The following is a 27,656-nucleotide window of genomic DNA, read 5'->3' as shown; positions in this document are numbered from 1 at the left end:
TTTGTATGGTGCATGTACCTGGGAAGGTGAGGTGCCCAGGCACAGTAAGTTCACTCCTGGCCATAAAACAGGTGGTTCGTCTTGGCAGAGAGAAAGCCTGGGATTGTGAGCACACTAGCCAACTCCAACGTATCCTCCCCCTACCGACTGTAGCCAGAGGTGCCATACCACACCCAACTTGGACTCTTGCACTTGGACTTGAGACATTCGCACCACCACAAACAGTGGCCAGAGCTCCCTGGACACACCCAACACACACACTGCTGGAATGACAAGCAATCCTGAGGCACTGCATGGAGCCAGAGAAGGACGTTTCCAAGACTAAAGTCCTCAGACCCTGCAGATGCATAAAAATCGAAGTAGAAACACAAGAAACTTGAACGTGGAAGCCACTGACTCCCTAAAAGGAACAAAATGATAGATCAAATTGGACTGTAAAGAGGAGGAGAACAAAATGTCAGAAGGGGAATTCAAAGGAATGATTACAAGGTTACCCAAGAACACAGAGAAACAGCTACATGAGAGAAGGAAGTCTGTACGTGGCATGGATGAGAAATTCAGAAAGAGATAGAGAGATTGAAGAAAATCAGACAGCAAGACTAGAAATGAAGTGTTTAATAAGTCAAGTAAAAACATACAGTGGAGAGCCTTTACAACAGAATTTGGGAAGCAGAAGACATAATGTCTGATCTATAAGAAAGGTCTTTGGAAATCTGTCATAAAATGAAGAAGAAAAAAATTAGACAACACTCAAAAAACAGGGTTCAGGATGTATGGGATACCATCAAATGACCAAATGTATGTGTCCTTAGAAATTCCCGAAAGTATGGGTAAAAAAGAAATAGCCTATGAAACTTACTCAGTTAAAGAATGCCAAAAGTTTCCCCAATTTGGGGAAAGATATACACATCCAAATACAGGAAACATATGTGATCTTGAATAGGCAGAAATCAGAAATGATCCTCACAATGATACATTATACTCGAACTTTCAAAAGTAAATATAAATAGAATACCCAACAATATGCAAGAGAGGGAACACCAAATCACCTTTAAAGAGTGTCCAATCGGATTAACAGCAGATCTCTCCACAGAAACCCTACAAGCCAGGAGAGAAGGGAAAGACACTGTCCAAGGCTGAAAAGGAAAAAAACTTCCAACCCAGAAGACCTTACCCAGTGAACCTCTCATTCACAAATGAGGGTGAAATAAAGACCATCCGAGACAAATGAAAATCAGAAAGGTTTGTCACTACTCAAGTAGCCTTACAAATAATAAGTAAGGATGTACTACACAGCAGTCAAAGACATTCAGCATCATGACGAAATGTGAAGACAGAAAACCTAGTGACAGAGCAAAGGAGATTCAAAACAGACAATAAAATATACACGGAAAAACGGCAAGACCAGGAAATTACTTACTACTAACAAACTTAAATGTAAATGGGCTAAATAATCCCATTAAAAGATATCAGCCTGGCTGAATGGATTAAAAAATAAGACGCAGCTACATGCTGCCTACGAGAAACACACTTCAACAATAGAGATACACACAGATTCGAAGTGGAAGAATAGAAGAGGAGAATCAAAAATGAACAGGAGTAGCTATTCATATGTCAGATAAAATAAAATTTAAGTCAAAAACTGTTAAAAGAGACAAAGAAAGTCATTGTGCGATGATGAAGGGATCCATTCGACAAGAAGATGTAACTATGATAAATGTATATACACCCAGTGCCAGGGCACCTGGTTTTATAAGACAAATATTAATGGATCCAGAGACATAAACTCCAGTGAATGAAAAATATGGGACTTAAGCACCCCACGTTCCTCAATGGACAGACCCATCAGACAAAAAAGTCAATCAAGAAAAAACATGATCTACATACTATATCAAATGGACATCCCACAGCTGCAGAATAGACATTCTTTTCATCAGTGCATGGAACATTGTCTAGTATATACAATATAGCTGGCCATAAAACAAGTCTCAACAAATTTTTTTAAATGAAATAATAGCATGTATCTTTTCTGAACAAAATGGAGTAAAGCTGAAAATTAACAACAAAACAAACTCTAGTATATACACAAACACATGGAGACGGAACAACATGCTACCGAATGAGCGAGCAGTGGGTCGTGGAAGAAACCAAAAACTATGTTGTAATGAATGCAAATGAAAACACAACATAACAATCTTTGGGGGATACAGCAAAAGCTGTGTTAAGAGTTAAATTTACAGGAATAAGTGCCTACATCAAAAAAAATGGAGAATTATCAAATAAGTGATAAAGAAATGGAAATCTCAGGGGCCCAGAAAAACAAGCATAAACGAATCCCTAATTAGTAGAAGGAATGAAATAATACAAATTAGAAAAGAAATAAAAGATACAGAAATCAAAATCCCTTTACAAAAGATCAGTGAAATGAAGAGCTGGTTTTTGAAAACACAAACACAATTGATAAACCAGTGACCCAACTAACCAAAAAAACGAGAAGACCCACATTAATAAGAGATCAAAAATCATGTTACAACAGACACCACAGAATTACAAAGAATAATTAGGAATTCCTGCAAACAGCCATATGCCAAGAAATCGGATGAAATGGAGAGGTTTGGGGACATATATAATTTACCAATACTGAAGCACAAAGGCATAGAAACTCTGAATAGACCAATAACCAAGACGGAGATTGAATCAGTAATAATGGGTCTCCCAAGAAAGCAAGCCTAGGGCTGCATGGTTCCACTGATGAATTCCACCAAACTGTTAAAGAACTAATACCAATTGCTCTTCAACTATTCAACATTGAAAGGGAGGGAACCCTTCTAAACCCATTCTACAAGGGCAGCCTTACTAGAATCTCCAAACCAAGGAAAGATAGAACAAAAAAGGGAACTACAGAGCAATGTAAACGCTGAACATTTACACAAAAATTCACATTTTCCACCCAAGTTTCTTGAAAACACACTGCATGGACTTCAAACGTTGCACACTTCAATGAACCAAGAATGGAGGAAAATATTTGCAAATCATGTATCTGAGAAGGCATAAATGTCCAGGATATTTGAAGCACACTTATGACTGAACAACACAACGTTGAATATCCTCTTTAAAAGTTGGTAAAGATATTACTCAAAGAAGATACACAAGTGGTCAATAAGCACACTAAAAGATGCTCCACATTGCTAATCATTAGGCAAATGCAAATCAAAACCATGATGAGATACCATGTCACATCCATTTGGATGGCTGCTATGAAAAACAGAGGGACGTGTTGGAGAGGAGTTGGAGAAATTGGAGGCCTGGTGTACTGTTAGCATATAAAACGGTACATTTGCCATGGAAAACAATATGGCAGATCAATCCTCAAAACACTTAAAAATAGAATAATGGTATGTTCCAGAGTTCCACGTCGGGATTCGTAGCCAAAAGAATGAGAAGCACAGTGTCAAAGAGATGACTGTATACTCACATTCATACCACTATTACTCACAACAGCCAAAAGGTGAAAGCAAACCAAGGGCCTGTCCATGGGTGAATGGACACACCAATGTCTAATCTCCGTAAAGTTGAATATTATTCAGCCATAAGAAGGAATAAATCGCCTACCCACACTATAGCATGGAAGAGGCCTGAGGACTTTATGCCAGGTGAATAGGCCAGTCACTGAAGGACAAATACAGTATGATTCCAATTATATGAGGTGCCCAGAGGGGTCACATCCTTATAGACAGAGAGCAGAAGGATGATTTTCAGGGGCTTGGTGAAGAAGAGATAGGGAGTGGGTGTTCAATGGGGGACAACATTTCAGTTTGAGAAGACGAAAAAAATTCTGGAGGTGAGTAGAGGTGGTAGTGGTACACCAGTGTGAATATACATAATGCCACTGAACTGGACTTAGAAATGATTAGCAAGTTTTTGTTTTGTATATTTGACCGAATTAAAATTCCAGAAAAATAATACTTTTGGGGGAAAAAGGTAATGTACAATTTGATGACTCTTGGAGACCCATTGTATACAAACGTGTGTACAAACACCGACATAACATAAATACAATTACATACAACCTACAGCTAGTGTTGTCTCCCATTACCTCACCGTGGGAAACCCAGAGAAGCAGGGGAAGATTGACTTCTCAGCAGTTTCAGTTCTGACAAGCCACGGAGACAGGGCTTTGGTATAAGAAAGTTTACTTGGGTACTAGGGGCAGTCTCAGACCCTGACTTTTGTCAATATGAGGGCTAAGCAGGAGCCTCCCCCAGGATATGTGGGCACAGTGCATTTGGCCACCTCTTGCAGTTTCCCCCAGCTGGCATGCCTCGGTGTGAGGCCCACACGTCATATTTTGGTCTCTCTGGAAGTTGAGATCCATCGCCTCAAGCCAGCTGAGGGCTAGAGTGCAGGCCCTGGTGGGACCATGAGGATCCTGATTGAGCAAAGAGGGGACGGAACACCATAGCACAGTGGGGACATCACAGAGTCTGGCCCATCCTTCTGTCAGATCTGGGATTCCCAGAGTGTAGCTTGCAGTCTGCAGCCTGAGGGTCCCCACAAGTCATCTTACAGGAGCTCCAAGAATGCACTGGTGAAAGTCTTGGTGTAAGGCAGTGTCTTCAGGCCACAGAGAAGTCAAGGCCCAGCAAGTAGCAAGAGTCAAGGTGAGGTGCATCCCGTGAAGGTGGACCCAGGACAGAGGTGACCCCAAAGCATGCAACCCCAACCACCCAGCTGTCAGCCTGAGCGACTTGGGCTCTGCCGTCTGGATGGCTGCACCCTCAGGAAGCCGTGTCTCTCACCTCCTCCTTCCACTTCTCAGGGGACAGTCCCGCCAGCAGGACAGCAGACCTGTGAGGACCCTGCTCATCACCCAAAGAGAAGGCCTTTAAGTGGCCCTTCATTCATACCTTCCCTCTCTTTCCCAGACTTCTGGTCCCCATCGTCCAGCTGCTGCCCACCCTCGCGGCAGCTGCCTCTGGGAGAGAGAAGATGCAGCATGGTCAGAGCAGTTGGCTTTATAGCCTTGAGGGAGACCTAAAGGGAGAGGGTTTCTGTAGCTGGGAAACACTAGTCCACCGCCTCTTCCTTCCCTGCTCTGGCCTCCCACTCCCAAAGGGAGCTGCCTGCTGCTGTGGCTCTGATTCCTCCCCAGAGTCTGCCCTAGAGCTTGCATCTCGCTGGCATTGCGTTCACTGAAGGCAATGGATTCCACGAGGGCAAGATGCACCCACATGGGAGACCCAGAAGAAACTCCTGGCTCCTGGCTTTGGATAGGCTCAGCTCCAGCTGTGGCGGCCATCTGGGGAGTGAGCCAGTGGATGGCAGATCTTTCTCTCCGTCTCTCCCCTTCTCTGTAACTCTGTGTTTCAAGTAAATAAAATAACTCTCCACACACACACAAAAGAGAAAAGCTGCAGAGACTGGACAGATTCCTTCTGAAAATGGCTTGGGTGGAGGGTGACACGATCTATCTCAAGTGGTTGTGAGAGGCCTAAGGTCGATAGTTCAAAGCAGGCCCTGAGACCCAGGAAACACTCCAGAGAGCTTGCCCATTGGGATTCTTCTTGGAGTATCCAGCTATGCAACAATGTGGAGTGGGGGATGGAAGGACTGGATAGTTGTGTCAACTTCCCCACTGCTGAGTAAGAGATCCGCAGGGGCCGGCGCTGTGGCACAGTGGGTTAAAGCCCTGGCCTCAGGCACCGGCATCCCATATGGGCGCCGGTTCGAGTCCTGGCTGCTCCTCTTCTGATCCAGCTCTCTGCTATGGCCTGGGAAAGCAGTAGAAGATGGCCCAAGTCCTTGGGCCCCTGCACCCATGTGGGAGACCTGGTAGAGGCTCCTGGCTTCGGATCGGTGCAGCTCCAGCCATTGCGGCCATCTGGGGAGTGAACCAGTGGATGGAAGACCTCTCTCTCTCTCTGTGTAACTGACTTTTGAGTAAATATATATATAAAGAGAGAGAGATCCTCAAACCACTGAATCAGCTTCAGTAGTTCACTAAGAGAACTCACTGACTCACAATGTAGTCACATTCCTGGAGGGTTTATTACAGTGAAAGGACACCGACCACACTCAGCAAAGGGAAAGGGAGCATACGGAGAAGTCCATGAATACAACACACAAGTTTCAGAATCATCTCCCAGGAGGGGCACACAGGATGCATCTAATTCCCCCAGCAACTGCTGGATGGTTGCCAACAGTGGAGCTCCCGAAAGCCTCATGGCCCAGCATTCTTACTAGGGGCGGGACATGTAGGCAGGTCTGCATGGCAGGGATCAAAATTCCAGACTTTGGGAGGAAAGCAGGTGTTCAGCATATCATTTGCTATAACAGTCGAGGTATCATACGCCACTCTTGCCAACTCTAATGGTAGCTTCCACTCCTGAGCCCAAGTCCTAAGAAACCAGCCAAGGGCCCGACTGACGGCAGGCTTGCCTGACGTGAGCAGCAAGTCTGCTGTGCAAATGCACTTCTGCATGGTGTACCCCTTTGGCCCAGGAGTCATTACAGAAAAGGCATGACAGGAGGACCTGGCTCAGCAGCGTGAAATGGGGCTGCAGCACCGGGCTCACTTATGCCCTTCAGGGGTGCTGGACTCCAGCAGTTAGTTACCACGCACCTCATTCGGCATGAAGGGCTATCTTAGAAAATCCAATGGCTTCGTTCTTAAGGAACTAAGGATGAACCTCTCTTGACTTTGCCAGGGACATGATTCCAGGTAAAACACAACTCTGGCCAGTGAAAAAGAGCTGACCTGAAAACCTTCTAGGACATTATGCAGGTGCATAGGAAGTAGGGGAAGGCTCAGCTCCCGGTGCAAACGGCAACTGGTGTGGACAGTCAGACATAAGCCCCGGGCAGTGGGACGTCCCAGAGAGGACAGCCTGGACTGAGCCATCCCGAGTGGGTGGAGCTGTCCAGTCCCCGTGGTGTGTGCTCATATGCCGTGCAGCTTTCTGCACCCAGCACGTGTTAGCCGTTCGGCTCCCGTGAACCAGATACAGTGTCCGCGGGCTCCTCCATTTCAGTTGGTCCCTGCAGACAAGCTCTTCATCAGACATCTGCAAGAGGTGCAGAGGGTCCAAGGCAGCATCCACGTCTTGACAGCTTGAGACCCCAGAGAGGGACACCGTAAATGTGCAACAGTCCCTGAGACACACCTGCTTTCCAATACAGCTCGGCCGTGTCTGAAACAGCCCAGGGCAGGTCGTTTCAGGTTTTCGCTTAGAGTGCAGTCCAGCCTATAGCTATGTGTGAATTCCTGATTCCAAAAAACATCAGCAGGTACTCTGCAGCAGCAGGAAAGCTGAGAGAATGCAAGGGCAGCAGCAGCAGTCCCCGTCCATGTGACGTGCCCAGCTGGTGCATTCTGCTAAGCCCCTTTGGCCTTGTCAGGCTTAGAGTCTAAATAGACACCCTTGAAAACAAGCACACCAGGTCCAACAACCACAGCCTCGAGTTTATGAGAGCTCATTATAAACTGTAGAGGGTTCCAAGGACTGGGGACTGCTCAAGAAACAAGGCTTCACCAGCTAAGGCAGCAACTCACAGGTAGCTTCACTGGGTAGCACTCGGACCGGGAGACCACCCAGAGGCTCACAGATCAGGGGCCCACCGTCAGAAGGGGAGGGAGACAAGGGAACTGCTTGGAGATGAGAACCAGGCTCTTGGGCCTAGGTAATGTTCCCCAGTAGCAGAGTGGAGCAACTTGGAGGTCTCATAAAACTCCATAGATCTACTGTCAGCAGATGTGCAGTGAACCACAGGTGGGTATGAAAAGAGGCAGGCTCTATGACTGACAACCTGCTTGTTTGCACTGGTTTGAAACAGCTGGGTGAGTGAAAAATTCAACTTTGATGCTGTGGGCTCTTGGATCAGCAGGTCTCAATGTGGTGAGGAAAAGCAGGAGAGAAAAGCCACTGGTGCTGCAGGAATACTAAGGTGCTACAAGACAACAGCAATGTTCACACTTGATCTTAGCCAAAAGGCTGAGAAGCAGTAACGGCAATGTTCAAATCCAAGTGGGAAAGCAAGATTTTCCTGCAACCTAGGGGCCAATAGGCCACCTTTGGCAGAGAGAGGTGGCGGAGGGGGTGGGGGTGGGGGGAAGGCTCTTACATCGGCTAGTTCACGTCCCAAATGGATGGCCACAACGGCTGGAGCTGGGCTGATCTGAAGGCAGGGAGCCAGGAGCTTCTTCAGGGTCTCCACATGGGTGCAGAGGCCCAAGCACTTGGGCCTTTTTCTGCTGCTTTCCCAGGCACATGAGCAGGGCGCTGGATCGGATGTGGAGCAGCTAAGACTCAAATCAGCATGAATATGGGATGCCAGCTTACTTGCTACACCACAGTGCCAGCCCCGAGACTAATTTTAACACCGCAGTTATCTTAGATACTGTAGGAAATCAAGCCAATGGAAGGCCCGAGCATTCTGCGGTCCTTGTCTTCAGCAGGGACGGTGGCTGGCGAGTAAGCAACGTGTGCATGTGCCTCCTCTGGAAAGATACATTTCCCCAGTGGCTTCTGTTCAATAAGCTTTATGGGAGAGCAGTGGCTGATTTTGCATGTAAAGATTTATTTATTTACTTACTTGAAACACACACACACACACACACACACAGAGAGAGAGAGAGAGAGAGAGAGAGAGAGAGAGAGAGAGATTGATTGATTCCATGTGCTGGTTCTGCTCCAAATGCCTACAATAGCCAGGGTTAGGCCAGGTTGATGCCAGGAGCCTGGAACTCCATCCTAGTCTCCCACACAGGTGACAGGGGCCCACGTACTAGCACCATCTCCTGCTGCCTTCCCAGGCACATTACCAGGAAGCTGGATCAGCAGCAGAATAGTTGGGGCACTCTGATATAGGATGCCAGCCTTACAAGCAGTAGCTTAACTGGTACCACAGTGCTGGTTCCCAGAGGCCACTCTTTTGGACCAGCCTCTGGCACTAGATCCCAGCAGACCAGACTAAACGAGAATAGAGTCACCTCTGCTAAGTGTCAAGTAATAAGAAGAGAACTTTGAAATGGGACAGTTCAAAAAATTCCAGGAGACTGCAGTCACCCCAGTCCTGCTGGTGTAACCCTATGAGGAAAGTACTTAGAAACAACTAATCTGTGTTTTGTTCGGTTGCTGCTCTCTTCAAAATTTTTCTGTCTATAACACCAATATGGCTGGCTCAGCTCACTGGAATACCCACTGTATTTTATAGGAAGTGTTCTCCGATACTAGAATAGAAAATAAGACAATTAGGCCTTTAAGGCAAATGTGTTTTAATTTTGCTGTGGGACACTTCTGACCCACACTTAGCCCCTGAACACAAGCTTCCACGTTCCTCTTTGCCTTGCACAGCCACACAATGAAACACCACCAGATGAGGAAGACCTCTCTCTTGCTGCTGCCCCTGCAGCACGCAGGGGGCTCCACAGCAGGCAGGCAGGCAGGCAGGCAGGCCGGCAGGCAGAAGGTACCTAGATTCGCCTAGGGAGAGGCCATGGGCCCCAGATCCCACCGTGGGGACCAGTTTGAGCTCCTCTGCTTCCTCACTGTGGAACCTGGCCTTGTCACTCAGCCCTCGACGGCGTCGGTTGGCTCCTGTGCAAGGTAAGAAGCTCATTCACAACACCCACCCGAGGGACCACCCAGCTGAGGAACTGCCACAGCCCCACACGGCATGGGGATCACTACGTCTAGAGCACCCCCTCGCTGCTCCTATCGTCCCTGTGACAATGCAGAGATCCCTTTCCAAGGATGTGAAACCTCACCAGCTCCTGGTGAAACACCTTTGTTCATTCCACAATGGATGTCATGGGGACCGCACTCTCAGCGTGGTCTCAGCTGTCCACAGGGACCTCCTAGGCCTGAGAGGTGACAGCTCAGAATGTCCTGACTTCCCAGGAACCCATGCACATCTTGACTGGCTGTGGAGGGCTGTGCCAAGTCAACCCCAGGGAAGCAGCCTCGCAGGGTGACCTGGAACGTGAGGAGCCCGGTGTACCCGGCTCAGTGAGTGGCTTCTCGGACAGCCGGAGCACGAGCACTGTCACAGGCAAGGGAGCTGCCAGGATGTTCAGAGGAGAGCACCAGGGGCCGAGGGGTGCCCAGCAAGTGAAGGGGCTGAAGGGCGGCCAGTATGGCAGACACCTGAGAGTGTGAGAACAAGCAGCACAGTGGTCACCGCTGCTGGAAGAGGAATGCCCTGGACGTCATGAGGAGTTGGCGCCGGCACAGCTGCAGAGATCTGAGCCACGGTTTAGAAAGACCCCGAAGGCATGGGATGCACCAACCACAGGAACACAGGCCAGGGCCTAGGGGAGACCAGCGAGCAGGAAGCTCCTGCTAGTGAGGGAGTGCCCACGGAGCTGGTCCCACGTCAGACAACAGTGAGTCGTGCCCCATGGCCGGCCCCAGGCCTTGGCAGCACACAGCTGGGTGCTCGGCGCTGATCTGGATCACCGTGTGACCGTGCAGCAGCTGCAGCAAGTCAGGCCTGAACTCACTTTCCTCTGAGGTCACTGGTCCTCCTAACTGGCTCGGCTGTGCGCTGGTCAGGTCATCTGCCTGTGCTGATTTCATTCATCAGGTAGCAACACAGACGGGCCATCTCTGAGATCATGGTGGCAGAGGAGAGAAAACAAACCGTTTCTCGCAAAGGGCTTCTGCATGGCAGGTGCCTGTACTGACGGTCTCAGAGGCTGCCAAAGGTCTCAGAGTTGAACTTGTGAGACTGACAAGGTTTAGCCCAGGGAAGCTGGCTTTCCCATGATGCCTTTCTAGGACTAGAGGGAGTTAGCGATGTGTATATTTCCTCTTCAGGGGAAAAGAGGCACCTGGTGTCTTGGACTCTTAACTCCAGTGGACATTCTGGGATCCCTAAAGCAAAGGAGGGTATTAGCTACAGAAGCCACACTGGATAAGTGCTTCTAAATTGAACTGAAGAAATACTGGCTCTTTGCCAAATGACGGGGATGTAGCTGCTGCAGTCACTTCTGGGACTACCGTTCCCTTCTCACCCAGCAGCTAAATCCCTTTATATCAGTAATCAGCAGACTTCATATGCTAGCAAAGGCCACAAGGCAATTTCATTCCACCTTAAGAATTCCTTTGGGGGTCAGCGTTGTGGTGCAGCAGGTTAAGCCACCTGCAACACCTGCATCCCACGTAGTGCCAGTTTGCGTCCTGGCTGCTCTGCTTCTGATCCAGCTTCCTGCTAATGTGCAGCCTGGGAGGCAGAAGGTCCTTGCCACTCACATGGGAGACCCAGGTTGAGTTCCAGGTTCCTGGCTCCGGCCTGACCCAATCCTGGCTGTTCTGGGCATTCGGGGAGTGAACCAGTAGATGGAAGAGCTCTCTCTCTCCCTCTCTCTCAGTAACTGCCTTTCACGCGTAAATACATACATCTTAGAAACAAAACAGAGAATGAACTTCTTTAAGAAAAACAACTCTGGTATGTCAGTAGAGGATCCCGGTTCTTTAACTGAAAATTCTAGGGGCTTTCTTCGGAGAGCCACCAACAGCCTCCACTTCAGTCCTTGGCCTCTTAAGTGCATGCGCCTACAGGGTAAACTGGGTCCTTGAAGAAATACTTTGTAAACCTCTTAAAACCACGATGGGGGTGTGCATTTGGCATAGTGGTTAACCTGCCACTTGGGACACCCACAGCCCATAGCAGAATGCCCGAGTGAGAACCCTGGCTCCACTCCTAATTCCAGCTTTGAGCTGCCGAGCAGGCAGCATGTGATGGCTCAAGTATTTGGGTCCCTGCCACCCACACAGAGACTTAAATTGGGTTTCCCAGCTCCTACCTTTGGCCTGGCCCAGCCCTGGCAATTGTAGGCACTTGGGGGAGCGAACAAGTGGATGAGAGCTTGCTCTCTTTTCTGCGTCTCTCATCTACCCCACGGAGATGAATGAATGGACGCTCGAAGGTATTTTACAAAAAATCATGACGACCGTGGAGTGAATCTGAATGTAAACATGGGGGCAGCCTTAAGGGTTAGAAAGCCTCTAGACTGAAAGGCATCTAGGGAGACGCTTTCCAACCCTTTGCTCTCCCCTTTTAGAGACAAAGGTGGACCCTCAGAAAAGCAAAAGGATGCTCTTCAGTGGGAGGAGGACCCGGGATCCTATCAGCCCTGGGGGGAAAGCCTTTCCGCTGGACCACTGGATATTCAGGACACAGGTGCCTACAACGCCTAGCTGTCACCTGTCACCGAAACCCCTGTCTTATCCTTTTATCTTTGGTGGAAAATGACTCTTGTTTTCTCCTCCACATCCACACACACAGTTTCTGATTGCAACACCTACACATGGGTCGTGTCGATTACTGCAATCACATCTAGCTAATCAAGTAGGAACTTCTCCTCGGATAGTGCCTGTGTAAAGCAGCCTCAAAGGGGGGCATGTCTTGGGTGATGAGAATGGCATCTATGAGAAGAAATGGGAACTAAAGGTTATCTCGCTGCGATCTGTAGAAGGGCGAGATCTGAGGGCCAGAGGAGCTCAACATGCAACTCCAAAGCACCGCTGAGGATGTGGCCATCGAATCACACAACAGTGCTTTGAGTGACACTGCAAGCGCAGTTAGGGCCACCAGGAGTGCTCCCACTGCACCCAGGCAGAGCCCTCCTCTGGGGACAACTTGAATGAGTGGCAATAGAACACACTCACGTAGGCCCATCCAAGCAGATGCAACCATCAGGAGTCGTTGGAAGATACCAAAGCAGAAAGCCGGGGGTGGGGGGAGGCTGAGGGAGGTTCAGCCAACCCACCTGGCAGGGACCACCATTTTCTGGGAGGGGCCCATCTGACCCGGGCAGTCTTGCTGATACCAAAATGAGAACTAACTGAAGACTGGCCCTGAGAGGGGTCAGCAACAGGCCTCCCCTAGCTTCAAGAGTGTGAGCAGCGATGGTATCACAGTCCTTCTACTTACTCAGGGCCAGGACATATGAACTGATGCACCTGTCACTAGAGAGGAGACTTTGATGGGAACCAGAAAGATAAGTTTCTACATTTTGAGAAAACAGAGAAGTCAAGGGCCCGGCCACTTATCCCCTCCCCCACCCTCTGTGGCCTGGCTGTGCCCCACCCTTGTGACATCACATGGCAAAGAGGAGGGTTTCAGCCACTGGTTGGCCCACCACTCGGATTCTAGAATTTCGTGGGAAGATTATATACTGGATAGCCTTTCTGAGACTAAAGCGCTTTTGACTTGCTAGGAGAGTGATACTGGTCTTGGGTACAGTGTCCCCAATGCTGGTGTAGCTCTATGGCTAGTCAGAGTAGTACAGAAAGCTGTGAGGCCATGCTGGGACCCCCTGCCAGTGGAGAGGCAGCTATTGAGGGCCTGTCCAGTTCTTCACTGGTTCCCAATGTGGATTCAGGGAAGGCTTTGGTTCAGCTCAGTGAGGAGGCAGTGAGCCAGGCTCCTACTCGCAGGCTCCAGGTTCCAGGCTCCCAGGGTCAAGTGGCAGTCAACAAGCAAGGCAGCGATATCCTTTGTGGGCTCTCCTTCCCCAGAAAGCTTTGGATGATAGTGGAGGACCCTGCATTTGAGTCTGTGTGCTGGAACGAAGATGGAGACACTGTGATCATCGAGAATGACCTTTTCCAGAGGGAAGTCCTTCTTCGGGAAGACGGGGACAGGATTTTTGAAACGGACAGCATAAAGACCTTCACCCGTCAGCTTAACCTCTACGGGTTCAGTAAAATACGCTCCAAGAAGTCTGCTCTCTCTCCAGGGAACAAGAAAATGATGGTAAAGTAGAAGGCTTTTCTGTTTCCTATTTCTCTGTTACCCAAACATCTTTGTAGAGCACCAAGATCAAGGACCTACCACACGTGTTTAATTTCTAAGAATCGCTTTTTTATATGTGAGACGTTATTTACAGAAAGGTAAACGTATACACAGGAGAGTATAGACTCTGACAGGACACCACAACCTGCTCAGAGATGGTCTGCAGGTCCGGGCAAAGATTCTCAGAGGCCAGTGAACGTCATCGGACACACCTCTGCCTCACCCTATGAACCGTTTATCTTTAGTGAGCTGATGTTGTAGGGCACGTCCCAGCAACAAACTTCATCCCAGAAGGACTAAAATCTCCCATTCTGTTTCAGATATATCGCAACGTCAATTTTCAGAGAGACAAGCCTGCCCTTCTCGCTAACATTCAAAGAAAAGGAGACCAGAGACGCTTCGGTCGGCAATCCACCTGCGGAGCGAGCCCGAAGAAAAGGAAGCTGGTAGCTGCCAGACGATCCCCACGGACGCAGCCCAACAAGGAAGATGAAGAAGCTGAGAGGAGGGCCCAGAGGGAAGCTGCCAGTGCTCACAGCCCCATCAGCAGCCAGTCACTCATGTTCTCTGGCATCTGGTCTATGAGTAACATCACTGTGAGCCCCCTGAGAATCTATGCTCCCGAGGAGCCGCGTGGCCCAAGTGGGGAGGGCACCTCTTCCAATGTCCTGTTTGCACCTCCGGGTACAGCTGGAATGCAAGGTGCCGGGGAAGCAACCAGCAGCCCCGTAGCCTATCCCGATTACGATTCCATGATATCTTTGTACACCACCTGCTACTCCATCCTGTTAGCTGCCCTCTTCACCATGACTTACAATCAGCCCCTGGAGCAGGAGAGTCCCTCCAATTCCAGGTGTATCTTCTGTGAACGGGTCAGGGAAAATCCACCTCCATGAACTCGCAGGGCACTGAAAATTGATAAAGATCACCATTTCCTAACAACAAGCCTGTCTTGGTCTTCTTAGAATCACAAGTCTGTGTTCTTTCCAACTGTCCATACCGCATTAAATTGTTTTTCATGACCACAGTCAAACACCTGAGGCAGAATAACTTTATGCAGAGGTTTGGTGTGCTCACAGAGTTGGAGGTTCAAAGCCCAGGAATGAGTGGCCCCCACCAACTGGGCCTCTGGCAGGAGTGAGCGGGGGTGGGGGGGGGCTGACGGCAGGTGGTATCACAGCGGGAGCTCATGCAGGAGCAAGAGCTCACATTGCACAGCAGGGAGCCAGAGAGACTGGAGTCCACCAGTCCCTTTGAAGGGCACATATCCGGGACCTCAGGACCTCTCCCAGGCTGCACTTTAGAGGTCCACCACTGGGGCTGCCGCTGTGGTGTGGCAGGTTAAGCTGCCACCGTCCTATATCGGCGCAGGTTTGAGTTTTGGGTGCTCCACTTCCGATCCAGCTCTCTGCTGATGCACCTGGGGAAGCAGTGGAAGATGGCCCAAATGCTTGGGCCCCTGGACCCACGTAGGAGACTCGGGTGAAGCTCCTGGTTCCTGGCTTCAGCCTGGCCTAGTCCTGGCCGTGGCAGGCATTTGGAGAGTGAACCAATGGATGGAAGGTGTATCTCCCTCTCCTCTCCCCGCTCTCTAACTCCTTCAAATAAATAAATCTTTAAAAATATTAAAAAAGATACACCTCTGCCCATTTCTGCCACCCTTGGGAACCACACTTCCAACACATGAAACTTTAGGGGACAAGTCACATCGAAACTGTGGACTAGAATATATACATATATATATATATATATATATATATATATATATAGATAGATAGATATAGATATATGTGTGTGTATTTATATCTATATATTTATATTATATATAATAATATCCATATTATATGGATCTGTATTTATATATTTATGTATATATAAAATTTAACTGGCATAAGCCCAAGGAAGCAGAAAACTCTGTCCAGGACATGCTTTGCTCCCTGCTGCCTTCTTTCTATTGAAACATTTTCACATACTTAGCCAAGGATCTTGCCAGGAAATGCTGAGGGCAAGCCCAAGGAGATCCAGTACCCTGGGACTTGCCTGCTGGTCAGGAGACAGAACAGTCTGGCTCCTGGCCTTCGGGGTATCACCTTACACTACTCGGGGATCTTGAAATGAGATTCTTTCCTCAAGGCCCCCTGAATATTTCCAAGAAGTTTCAGATTGGCAGCTGAGCATACCTACCCAGCATCCAAGCCCCACAAAGGGGCCCAGCTAAAGTCAGGGCCCACACCTGCCATTGCATTCAGTGACTGGGGAGGAGGGGCACAATCCTCACAGAGAACCCCCACTCAGAAACGCTGCTAAGACCTCTCTCTCTCTCTCACACACACACACACTCACACTCACACACACTCTCTCACACACACATACAGGCTTGCTATAAAATGAACACCGCTCCATCACTTTTCAAAGTCGACCTCCCTCTATGAGGCCTGTATCTAAGGTCCTCTTGACTAGGAAGCAGCTGTGTGACACGTAACACACATACTACATGAATGCCAGATACTACGGCAACGAAGCGAGAGTGCTCTGAAAGGACAGACAGCTGCTCTGTGTCTGACCCCTCTTCCCCCTGCATATCATGACTGGCCGGTCACTGCCAGGCAAACGTGCAGTGCCGGCCCCAGAGGCCCCACGACATCCCCTGGATGCTGCTCGGACATCTGGTGAGTTTTATCTGGAACAAAGAGGAGGGAAAAACACATGATAGAGCTCCAAACACTAAACAGTTACCTTCAACGCATTTATTCGTACCATTCAGAAAGTAGCAGGACCAAAACTAGCACCATGCCAAGGCATTTCCTTTTTTCTAAAGGTCAGAGTGCTTGAGACATGGTCAATGAGCTCGGCGCATCACGCAAGGCAGAGTTCACCCCTCTTTCCCTTCATCCAAGCAAAGAAATCCACGTATGTGAACCTCCCCTGGTGTGTAGCAGCAGTCTTCGCGGCAACGGTAACTCCAGCTTGACCTGATTAATATAGATCTACCTGCACATGATGGTGAGCTGAGGTGTCAGCTATGTTCCCCGCAGGGATGCATACTCTGCAGACCTCACGTTCCAGAGGGATCAGGTGCTCTGGGAGGTCTACCTGGAACACATCCTTTCCGCCTTGACAGGGCACAGGCTCCAGTAACCACCTGGGGTTTGAAATCACAGTCAGGTACTTCTGCTTCAGGTCGGTCAGAACGGCTTGACTTTCCAGTTCCACAATCTCCACGGGAGCCAAGTTTTCAGGGCACTGCCACGTTTCCCCAATGTCAACGAGCCCTGTGCAGAGAGAGAAACACGCAACTGACTCCCTTCCAGGAACCAGGGCCTGCTTGTGCAACATGGCTATTGGAAGCGACGAGCGCTGCAGACTAAGGTGATGTCACCACAAAGACACACAGTGAGCTGAGACCTTCTTATTGAGCGTGGATGACACACCCAACTCTGTCCGGGGAGTCCTGGGCGAGGCAGTCAGAAGGCTACAGAAATGAGGAGGAGATGACTCGGTCTTCAGTGAAGGCACACAAGGAAAGTGTGTGTCCCAGCAACAGCTCTGAGGCGCGGGACAGGGAGCCGACCCAGTAGCGGGACCCAACTGCTGACAGGGAGCCGGCGGGCAACAAGATGCCCAAGGAGGTCACCGGGGGACAGATGTCAGTGTGAGACCTCAAGCACTGAGAAGCTAGTTCGAGGAATCGCCCGTGATGCTGAGCGCAGTGGGGGCGGGCCAGGCACATGACGCCAGGCAAGGAGCCTGCCTCTGGAGGTTGCCAGACGCTCTGTGCTAGGCTGCCTCCCGTGGCCTCTGTTGCAGCACAAGCTCGCACAGGCACAGCTGCCACACGCAGACACGGACCTACGCCCGCCCGTCAGACCCCAAGGGGCAACCGAGGCCCCCGACTGCCCCTCTGAAGGCATGCTGCGTGAGGAATCTGCACAAACACACCCACTGGTTCCCAGGGAAACAGCTCCCGAGTAGCTGCTCACTTACCGGCTATCACTCCTCGCCCAAACTTTTCCCCTGCCTGAAGCAAGGCCTGAATCTGAGTGGGAGTCATTCCAAGCCTTTCCACCAGCAGCTCCTGCCAGGTGACGTCTTCCCAGTCCCGGCGAGCAATGTGGATGGCGATGGTACGGTCCTGGTGGCTGCTAAGCAGGGGACGCCAGCGCGTCTCCAAAGTCTTGACTCCATTTAAGACAAAACCCGCATAAGGCTGCCGGAAGGAGAGGCAGCCAAACTTCATCTCCTGCCAGCTCCTCGGGCCTCGGCGGCCTGTGGAAACACAGAGGAATATCACACACTGGCCCTCCACGTTCACGGCCAGTGAGTCTCACCGCTCCTCAACGTCTCCCCGGTGCCCTGAAAGCCCACTCATCTCAACGGCTCGCTGCCTTCTACCAGGCACCACGTAGTCACTGAGGGCCGGCACCACGGCTGGCGCCACAGAAGAGCCTCGGATGATGCAGCTCCACCAGATGGGGCCCCTGAGGAGCTCATGGGACAGGACAGGACAGCTAGAAAAAGGCACAGGCGGGACAGCATCTGCTCAACGCTATGACCGAGGTCAAAGAGTCCTAGGGGACCACAGAGGAGGGAAGGCACAGAGTTGGGGCTGCACAGCCAACAGGCGCAGCTCTAGCCTGTTTCTGCAGAGGGACCACCCTGGGTGCTGCTTCTCTTCCTGCTCCCCACTGCCCCCTCGCCAATGCTTTCAGCTCCCAGGGCCTGCTGCGCCAACACATGGTAGGCCTGCTTCTGCTCAGCTCCCTCCCCACGGCTGCTGAGTGCAAATCCTTGGTAGCCGGCCCTGGACACCTGAGGATGCCAGACGGCCCCCACCGGGTGTGCCTCCTGACCCCTCCAACCCTCCCTCAAGTCCCTGCCCCCTCCCCACCTCAGAAAGAGGTAACGAGAGGGAAAACAAAGGGCCCCAGTGTGCACACCCCTTCTACGGCCAGGTCCTGAGCCTGGGATCACCGAATGTAATGCTCACCTGACACAGCAGGGCCGTGCTGCACTGAGGACCCTTGTGGATGAGCAGTGACAGGCACAACACTCGGGCCCTGACCTCACACACGCGTGTCTCGGCCCTTGCCTCTTCTGTGTGTCCCTTGGGAGAGTGTCGCCTGTCTCCCCCGCCCCCCCTCCCCCATGGAAAACAGCACCGCGCTGGGAGCAGCACAGCCCCTAGGTCCAGAGAGCCGCAGGCTGGAAGCCCAAACCTCAGCTTAGTCATGGTATCTTTCGCAGCCTGAGTTTCCACCTGGCTGGAAGGACAGGAGACAAGGCACTGAGGGCACACAGCCAGCACCTGGCCCCTGACCAGCCACACAAGGTGGCTACTCATCTTCATCACTGCCATCTTCTTCTGCGCTGGGCCGGAGGCCCCATCCCTGGCTCTGCACTCCACCCACGAGCCACCACCCTCCACTCTGGTTCCTGCCTCCCCGTCCTTTCTCTGAGGACAAGATCTTACCCGTACGTGTGTCCTGTGGTTCTAAGAAAATAGACCCACCCTCAGGACACAAGGCCCTGTCAGGACGGAAGCTGCCTGGCATTCGCACCCTTCCCCGCAGGCTGCCCTGCTGGCCTCTCTGCCCCGTCATCCGCCTTCCTCCTGCTCCTCTGGGGGAGCTGCCCCAGACCCTGCCCCTCTGGCTCACTGCAGGCCTGGGTCCTGCCACTGCTCTCAATCTGCATCACTGCTTCCCACTCCCACGCGCGCACGCTTGTTTTCAGAGGACGACGCCTGCACCCGTCGTTACCAGTCGACAAACACCCCTCTGAGGCCACGTGTGCCTCCTGGTCCAACAACAGCCTTTCTCTAAACCACTGCACAGTGGAGACCTCTGAGCAGTGCTGGTCCATAGGCTCCCTCTGACTCCTGTCCCTCCCCTCCACCAGTAAGTGTGTCCGCTCAGGCGCCAACGACTGGTCTCCGTTGCTTCTGCAGTCCCAACATGGCTCAGTGTGCCACTCACCAGGCTCCCAGGCTTCCTGCTGGCTTGCTCTGCCTCCCTGGGCGCAGCACACACCTTTTCAGTCTCAGCACAGACTTGGGGCCCCACCCACCACCACCCCAAATCCACCACCTTCTACCTCTGTAAGAGGCGTCACCACCTACCAAGGGCTCCTGCCCCAAACCTAACAGTTCTCCAGCCTCCCTTTCCTTCCAGTATCCACTACTCATGTCACGTGGCACTACCTCCAAAACCTACCCTGGATCCCAGCCCTTTCCATCGACTCTCCATGGTCACAATCTCGCTGCGTACCTCTCCACCGGGGCGGCCTTCTTGGTGTCCTGGCCTGTTGGCCCACTGCCTTGGCACTTTCCCACTGTACTCTACTGTCCAAGACCCAGGGAGAGGCCAGAGCACTGGGGCATGCAGATTCTGTCACTCCTCTGCTGGAACCTACAAAGGGCTTCGTGCACCAACCGGTACAGATGCTGCCACTTCTCCCGAGGGCCCACGAGCTCCCTCGTGGTCTGGTTCCCCGCCCTGGCTTCCTGCACCCCTCTCCCCTGTATTCGCCACAGGCCTCACGTCCACCCCAGGAACATACCAACTCTGTTCCTACCCTAGGGCCTGTATAGGTCACGATGGGTTCCCCTGCATCCCAGAAAACGCGTGGGTTGACGTGCCAACCCTGAGCACCTCAGAACGTGACCACATACGGAAAGACAGGGTCTTTGCAGAGGCAATCAAGTAAGAACGACATCATTCGCATGGACCCACACCCAACGCAATCGGTATCCCCAGAAACGGGAAACTGGAAGAGAAACACACACACACAGGGAAGATGCCATGATGAGGTGAAGGCAGGGCCCCGGGGAGATGCTTCTGTCAGCCAAGCAAGGCCAACACGTGTCAGTCCAGCGCCAGTGGCTAAGAGACAGGGATAGGACAGGTTCTCACCGCCCACGGAAGAAACAGACCTAGCCAACACCTTGCTCTCGGGCTTCTGGTCCCCAGCACTGTGGCACAGCTCCCGCCGCTGCAAAGCCAGCCTTTTTGTCCCGCCCCCTTGGCAAATCAACGCACAGGTTTGAGACGTTCCTTCCACATCACCTCAGGGCAGGGCACGGTTTCTCCATTTAGCCACACATCAAGCACATCCTCTGTGCATCTCCATTTCCCTTAGTTTTCACTGCCTGCGTGTTACCCCCCTGCTCTCTGTCTCGGCATTTACCTGACTACTCCTCTACCGATGGAGACCGACTGACAAGCCGCGTCCCGTTTTCTGCCACAGGAGACGACATCACCCCTAACGTTCACTGAAGACCCGTTTCAGAGGTTGCCCGGGTGCAGGCACCCACATCTAGGACGCTACTACATGCCGGCCAACGGCCTTCCGCAACGCCTCAGCAGTGTGCACACCAGCACCCAAGGGTGGCTCACACACAAGGGTTCCTCACACACTTGTCGGGCCTCAGCGACAGCACGCTGCTGACAGGTGACAAAGGCTCACCCCGTTCCTTGATTCTGGATTACCTCCGAGGAGAGCTGAATGCAGCCCAGGGCGCCTGGCCATTTCTACTACCTCTACTGAGATCCGGCACTAGGATGAGGATCTGTCCAGTCTCTCCCTCCCGGTTTTCTAGCCAACCCCTTTCTCAGCAACGTCACAGGAATCATAGCAATCAGACACGCACTGTGTGGGGGGAATCCTCGGTGAGAAGTGCCCTAACCTGAAAGGCACCAAGGGTGCAGAGGAACTCCCCTCGCGCGGCCTGGTGCTGCAGATGGTACCTGCTTCGCCCGAGGAGGGAGCGCTCTTCTGCCTGCCTGCCTGCTTGCCTTGGCTCCTTCACCTGCAGAGAGAAAAGGAGACGAGGGAAGAGGTCGTCAGAAGACAGAATGCAGGCTAGCAGCACAGGCAGGCCTGGTACCCAGCACACAACGCAGACCAACAACAGGCAGCAGGTGGACTCGGGGACGACACCCACCCCAGCGCGTGGCACTCCGGGCTGGTTCAGCTAACTTGGCGAGGGAGAGCCCGCGTGGCTCAAGGGCCAGGAGAAGTGCCAGCGCTGGTTCGGCTCACATGGCGGGGGAGAGCGCGCGTGGATAAGGGCCACATGAAGCGCCAGCGCTGGTTTGGCTCACATGGCGAGGGAGAGCACGCGTGGATAAGGGCCAGGAGAAGTGCCAGCGCCGGTTCGGCTCACATGGCGAGGGAGAGCGCGCGTGGCTCGAGGGCCAGATGAATTGCCAGCGCTGGTTCGGCTCACATGGCGAGGGAGAGCGCGCGTGGCTCAAGGGCCAGGAGAAGTGCCAGCGCTGGTTCGGCTCACATGGCGGGGGAGAGCGCGCGTGGCTCAAGGGCCACATGAAGCGCCAGCGCCGGTTCGGCTCACATGGCGAGGGAGAGCGCGCGTGGCTCAAGGGCCACATGAAGCGCCAGCGCCGGTTCGGCTCACATGGCGGGGGAGAGCGCGCGTGGCTCAAGGGCCACATGAAGCGCCAGCGCCGGTTCGGCTCACATGGCGGGGGAGAGCGCGCGTGGCTCAAGGGCCACATGAAGCGCCAGCGCCGGTTCGGCTCACATGGCGGGGGAGAGCGCGCGTGGCTCAAGGGCCACATGAAGCGCCAGCGCCGGTTCGGCTCACATGGCGGGGGAGAGCGCGCGTGGCTCGAGGGCCAGGAGAAGTGCCAGCGCTGGTTCGGCTCACATGGCGAGGGAGAGCGCGCGTGGCTCAAGGGCCAGGAGAAGTGCCAGCGCTGGTTCGGCTCACATGGCGGGGGAGAGTGCGCGTGGATAAGGGCCACATGAAGCGCCAGCGCTGGTTTGGCTCACATGGCGAGGGAGAGCACGCGTGGATAAGGGCCAGGAGAAGTGCCAGCGCCGGTTCGGCTCACATGGCGAGGGAGAGCGCGCGTGGCTCGAGGGCCAGGAGAAGTGCCAGCGCTGGTTCGGCTCACATGGCGAGGGAGAGCACGCGTGGATAAGGGCCAGGAGAAGTGCCAGTGCCGGTTCGGCTCACATGGCGAGGGAGAGCGCGCGTGGCTCGAGGGCCAGATGAATTGCCAGCGCTGGTTCGGCTCACATGGCGAGGGAGAGCGCGCGTGGCTCAAGGGCCAGGAGAAGTGCCAGCGCTGGTTCGGCTCACATGGCGGGGGAGAGCGCGCGTGGCTCAAGGGCCACATGAAGCGCCAGCGCCGGTTCGGCTCACATGGCGAGGGAGAGCGCGCGTGGCTCAAGGGCCACATGAAGCGCCAGCGCCGGTTCGGCTCACATGGCGAGGGAGAGCGCGCGTGGCTCGAGGGCCAGGAGAAGTGCCAGCGCTGGTTCGGCTCACATGGCGAGGGAGAGCGCGCGTGGATAAGGGCCACATGAAGCGCCAGCGCCGGTTCGGCTCACATGGCGAGGGAGAGCGCGCGTGGCTCGAGGGCGACGTGAAGCGCCAGTGCCGGTTGGGCTCACATGGCGAGGGAGAGCGCGCGTGGCTCGAGGGCCACATGAAGCGCCAGCGCCGGTTCGGCTCACATGGCGAGGGAGAGCGCGCGTGGCTCAAGGGCCAGGAGAAGTGCCAGCGCCGGTTCGGCTCACATGGCGGGGGAGAGCGCGCGTGGCTCAAGGGCCAGGAGAAGTGCCAGCGCCGGTTCGGCTCACATGGCGGGGGAGAGCGCGCGTGGCTCAAGGGCCAGGAGAAGTGCCAGCGCTGGTTCGGCTCACATGGCTGGGGAGAGCACGCGAGGCTCAAGGGCCACATGAAGCGCCAGCGCTGGTTCGGCTCACATGGCGAGGGAGAGTGCGCGTGGCTCGAGGGCCAGATGAATTGCCAGCGCTGGTTCGGCTCACATGGCGGGGGAGAGCGCGCGAGGCTCAAGGGCCACATGAAGCGCCAGCGGGCAGGCAGAAACCCGTCTTGGTGAGGGGGCCGCGTTCTTAGGTCGAGCAAGCAGGAGCTAAGAGAGGAAAAATGACACTGGCCCCCACAGAGTCACCAGGCAGAGGTCTGGGGGCCCAGGTCCCTCAGTCTAACTCTGGGGAGGGCGGGCAGGGCATGGGGTCCCACAGGACCCATGGAGCTGGGCCCCTCCCAGTCTCTGGGTCAAGGTGGGGCCTGGGTGTGTGGAGCAGAGCACTGGCTCGCCACACCCAGGGGCACATCCTTGGGACACAGGCTGAGAAGTAGCCAGGGTGCAAGATGCTGGCTGGAGGAGGAGACAGGCTCGGGGGCTTCGGGACGTCCCACACGGGGTTCCGGCCCACAGGTACCATTCGCCCAAGTGCAGCCACCCAAGCCCTGGCGCATCAGGTCCAGGCTCCCTCCAGCCGCTTCCGGGCTCACTGCCACCGCACCTACGGGGTCCTCCGAGTCCAAGGCCAGCTGGGCCGACTCCGGCCTTTGGCCACACGCCAGGACAGCTCTATCGCCGCTGGGCTCGGCCCAGCAAGGCCGCCAGCCCCAGGACTACCAGCTTCCAGGCCCGGCCGAGGAGACGTCGCGGGCCACAGGGAGAGAAGAGAGCGCCCGGCCGGCCACAGTCGGGACACCACGGTCGTCCCCGAGAACGCCGCCGCTGGGACTCCGGCAGACGACAGCGTGAGCCACTCCCATGGTCTACGCCGGGCCCTCACTGGCCCTTTAAGGGGACGCACTTCCGCCCTTACGGACACGTCACGCACTACGCAACACACGTACGTGCGTACCGGCACGTACTCGGCCGCTCAACAGGGCAGTTCCATAGCCACGCACTTACGTGATCACGCACTGACGCACACACTCACTGGGCACTAGGCGATGGACCCTTTAGGGTCGTGAGGCGAGCACCCGGAGGTCGGGCGACGACGCGGGAGGGCTCGGCGAGACCCTAGGCCCAGAGAGGGGACGCCACTCAGACAGAGGGCCTCGGGGCAGGAAGCGGAAGGGGCGGGAAGAGGTCCGCCAGCGAGCCTGCTGGGGATGGGGCTTAGCAACGGAGGCGGAGCTGCCGGAGGGGGCCGTGCGCAGGGGCCGGGGTGGAGCTGGGGCTGGAGGGGGGCTGGGTGTTTTACCCTGCTGGGGGCGGCGCTGTGGCCAGAGTAGGGCTCCGGTGCGGGAACCTGCTGCAGGAGGATGTGTGGAGGCCACAGCCCAGGACCCCAGTGGAGCAGGGCAGCGCTGGAAAGGAGCGGGCGGGGGCGGGGGCGGGGGCGGGGGCGGGATGAGAGGCTGGCGAGAGCTTGGAGGCGGAGGTGTGGAGGGACGGGGCGGGACTTGGGAAGGGGCGGTGCTGTGAGAACTGCGGGGGCGGAGTCGGAGGCGGGGCTAGGACTTGGGCCAGCCGGGCAGTGACTGGTCGCGGGCAGTGTCGAAGGCGGGTCTTAGGAGGGGAGGGGCGTGGCTGGAGAACGTGCTGGTGAGGCATCCGGAGGGGGGCTGTGGGAGGAGCAGGGCGGAGCTACAGGAGATTCCGAGGAAGCGATTGGCAGAAGAGAAGGGCAGGAAAGGGCAGTGCCCTGACAAGCATGCTGGAGAGGAGTGGGGGCTTGGCTGTTGGAGGGAAAGGACGGACTAGTGAGGCCGTGTGGGCGAGGGGTAGCGGGTAGGGCTGCGGGAGGAAAGGGGGAGCTGTGCAGAACTTCCGGGGAAGGAGTTGGGGCGGGGCCCTGAGAAGGTTCTGGGTCAGGGGCGGGTCTGAGGCGTGGGGGCGTGGCGGGAAACGTGCAAGGGCCTATCCGCGGGGTGGGACTGTGGGAGGGGCGGGGCGGGGCCATGCGGGACTTCCGGGGACGCCCTTGGGGCGGAGTTGAGAGCGGGAGAGGCGGGGCAGAGACGTGTAGGGGCGGTGCCGGGGTGGGGCTGCGAGAGCCTGTGGAGGGAGGGAGGGAGGGAGGGAGGGATGGGGCGGAACTTGGGATGCCTGGGCGGGAATGGAGGGCAGGCTGCGGGTGGGGAAGCAGCAGCTGTGACTAGGTCCTGGGTTGGAGTCTGGGGCTAGGCTGGGGCTGGGGTGGGTGAGGGGAGAGGGAGCAAGGCTCTGAGGAAGTGCTGGAGGAGTGGCTGGGGCCGGGCCGTGGCTGTGGCAGATGGGAGCCAAGGTTTCTGAGAGTGCTGGCGGAGGAGGAGCTGAGCTAGAGCTGAGCTCTGTTTGACGGGTAGAAAGAGGTGGAGCTGTCGCCGGAGGACCTTGGCTAGGCTGTGGCTAAGAGCTCGCTCGCAAAGGAGCAGGAGTTGCAGCAGGCCAGAGGGGTAGGCAGAGCTGCACTGAGGAGGTCGGTGGCTCTGGGAGCAGAGGTGGAAGAGGGGCTTAGGCGGAGCCCTGGTGAAGAGTTGGGGGAGCTGCTGGGTGTGCAAGAGCCCTGTAAAGAGGAGCAGGGGCAGAGCTGCAGGAAGCCTCGGGGAGAAGCTGGTGTACAAGAGGGGGGGCAGCTGCACGGGACTGTTGGAGATGACTTGCAGGGGGCAGCGGGGCTGCGGGATGGAGCCCAGCGAGTGGGGAGCCAGCTGGGCGGGGAGCCAGCATAGTACCCTGGAGGAGGAGCTGGGGCTGAAGTGCCCCGTGGAGGGAGGCATCCTTCACCCCCTGGAGGAGCAGGGGCCCTGCTGGGCAGCTGTGAGAAAGCTGGAGGCGGGGCAGAGAGCGGGGCAGAGCCCTGGACAAGCAGGGAGGCTTGTGTGCTCAGCCCCTAGGCAGGAGTCAAGAGTGGCAGCCCGCGGGTCCTCAGGACATAAGCCAGCTCCCAGCGTGTGTGCCAGAGGGTGTCGGCGGCCAGAGGGGCAGGCAGCCTTGCCTGAGGTCTGTGACGCTCTAGGCTGAGCTGTGCCCTCTCTCCCAGGGTGGGGTGGGGGGCTGAGCATCCCTGCGGGGATCTCCTCTGAATTAGTCCCTCTGGGTGAGCAGTTGGGAGTGGGGGCGGGTGGAGAGATCTGACTTTCAGGCCTGGGTTGCAAGTGAGGAGAAAAGTTTGCACCTTCGGCGGCCTCCCTCACTTACCCAGCCCTGGACGTTGGGTTGAGAGCCAAGGTCTCCATCCCTACCTCTGAGAGAGCTGTAGGGAGAATGCTGCACCTGCTGCTGCTCCCTGAGTTCAGGCCCGAGTGTCCCTACCTGTGCTGTTCCACCTGACGCCTGACTGGCTTGGGGGCCCTCTGTCCTCCCTGCCTCCAGTCAGTCCTCCACGCCCCAGCAGTTTCGCTTCTGAGTCACAAACCTGTCCCCATCAGTCCCCTACTGAAACTCGGCCAAGCCTTCTCCTGTTCCTTCTGCTGTTTCAGTCCAGGCACCCCAGGACGTCGGCCCCAGGCCTTTGCACCCTTAGGGCCTACCACTTGGGCTCACGCCATGCTGTGTGGCTGCTGGTCCTGGCCCAGCTGGCTCCACCAGGACTCCTTGCTTGGTACGGCCTGGGATTCTGCCGCCTCTTGTGCTGGCAATCCCAGTTCTGCTTCCAGACACAACTGTAAAGTCACCTTGGTTCTCCCCCAAGCATCAGGTGCTTTTCCCTCTGAGTTCTGCTAGCGTTTTGACTCTTGTTCCTCCCTGCCTCCCTCCCTCCTTTAGGCTCTTGGAAGCCAGGCCTGTAATTGCTCTGAAGGGCCTGTTCCTGCCACTGTTCTTCGCAGGCAAAGCCGGTCCTGACTCTTTTCCATAAGTGTGCCTGGGACCATGGTAGCTGCTTGGTAGATGGGGAATTGACAAAACACTGCACTCTCTCTTCTTTTCTAGGGGGAGGCACCTACTCTTCTGGAGGGAAGCTTGAGCAACAAGAATGCTGCAGGGGAGGGGAGGGCCAGAGGGTACCTTCTTCCTGGAAGGTAAGCCTCAGGGCTGCAAGGGTCCTGAGAGGTCTCCAACCCCGACTGCCGGCCATGCACGTCCACAGCCTTGGTTATTTGCCTTTCAGATCCCTCCTTCTCTCCAGCCCTTCTT

The 27,656-nt window shown here is 54.6% G+C and overlaps 2 protein-coding genes across 17 annotated transcripts; one reads left to right on the top strand and one right to left on the bottom strand.

Annotated features, from left to right (window-relative positions):
• The first annotated feature begins 13,152 nt into the window (after positions 1 to 13,152).
• On the top strand, positions 13,153 to 14,799 carry LOC138847481 (heat shock transcription factor, X-linked member 3-like). The gene is made up of 2 exons (XM_070066350.1): positions 13,153 to 13,761; positions 14,121 to 14,799. Exons 1-2 carry the CDS (start codon positions 13,273 to 13,275, stop codon positions 14,694 to 14,696), a joined length of 1,065 nt encoding a protein of 354 aa, XP_069922451.1. The 5' UTR covers positions 13,153 to 13,272; the 3' UTR covers positions 14,697 to 14,799.
• Positions 14,800 to 16,532: 1,733 nt separating this feature from the next.
• EOLA1 (endothelium and lymphocyte associated ASCH domain 1) lies at positions 16,533 to 24,949 on the bottom strand. Of its 16 annotated transcripts, none has more exons than XM_070067384.1 (4): positions 24,504 to 24,949; positions 21,546 to 21,607; positions 17,785 to 18,066; positions 16,533 to 17,072 (listed from the first exon to the last, which is right to left on the bottom strand). In XM_070067384.1, the coding sequence occupies exons 3-4, from the start codon at positions 18,035 to 18,037 to the stop codon at positions 16,777 to 16,779; spliced, it is 549 nt and encodes a 182-aa protein (XP_069923485.1). In that variant the 5' UTR covers positions 18,038 to 18,066; positions 21,546 to 21,607; positions 24,504 to 24,949; the 3' UTR covers positions 16,533 to 16,776. The 16 variants fall into 16 exon arrangements, with proteins under 16 accessions (XP_069923485.1, XP_069923481.1, XP_069923490.1 ...); XM_070067380.1 differs by having other exon boundaries at positions 21,485 to 21,607; positions 24,799 to 24,946; XM_070067389.1 differs by having other exon boundaries at positions 21,449 to 21,607; positions 24,799 to 24,933.
• Between the last annotated feature and the right edge of the window lie 2,707 nt (positions 24,950 to 27,656).

Source organism: Oryctolagus cuniculus, chromosome X (genome assembly GCF_964237555.1).
Source record: "Oryctolagus cuniculus chromosome X, mOryCun1.1, whole genome shotgun sequence".
Lineage (NCBI taxonomy): Eukaryota > Metazoa > Chordata > Mammalia > Lagomorpha > Leporidae > Oryctolagus > Oryctolagus cuniculus.
Note: the sequence above shows the minus strand (reverse complement) of the source record. Positions and strands in the feature narration are given on the sequence as shown.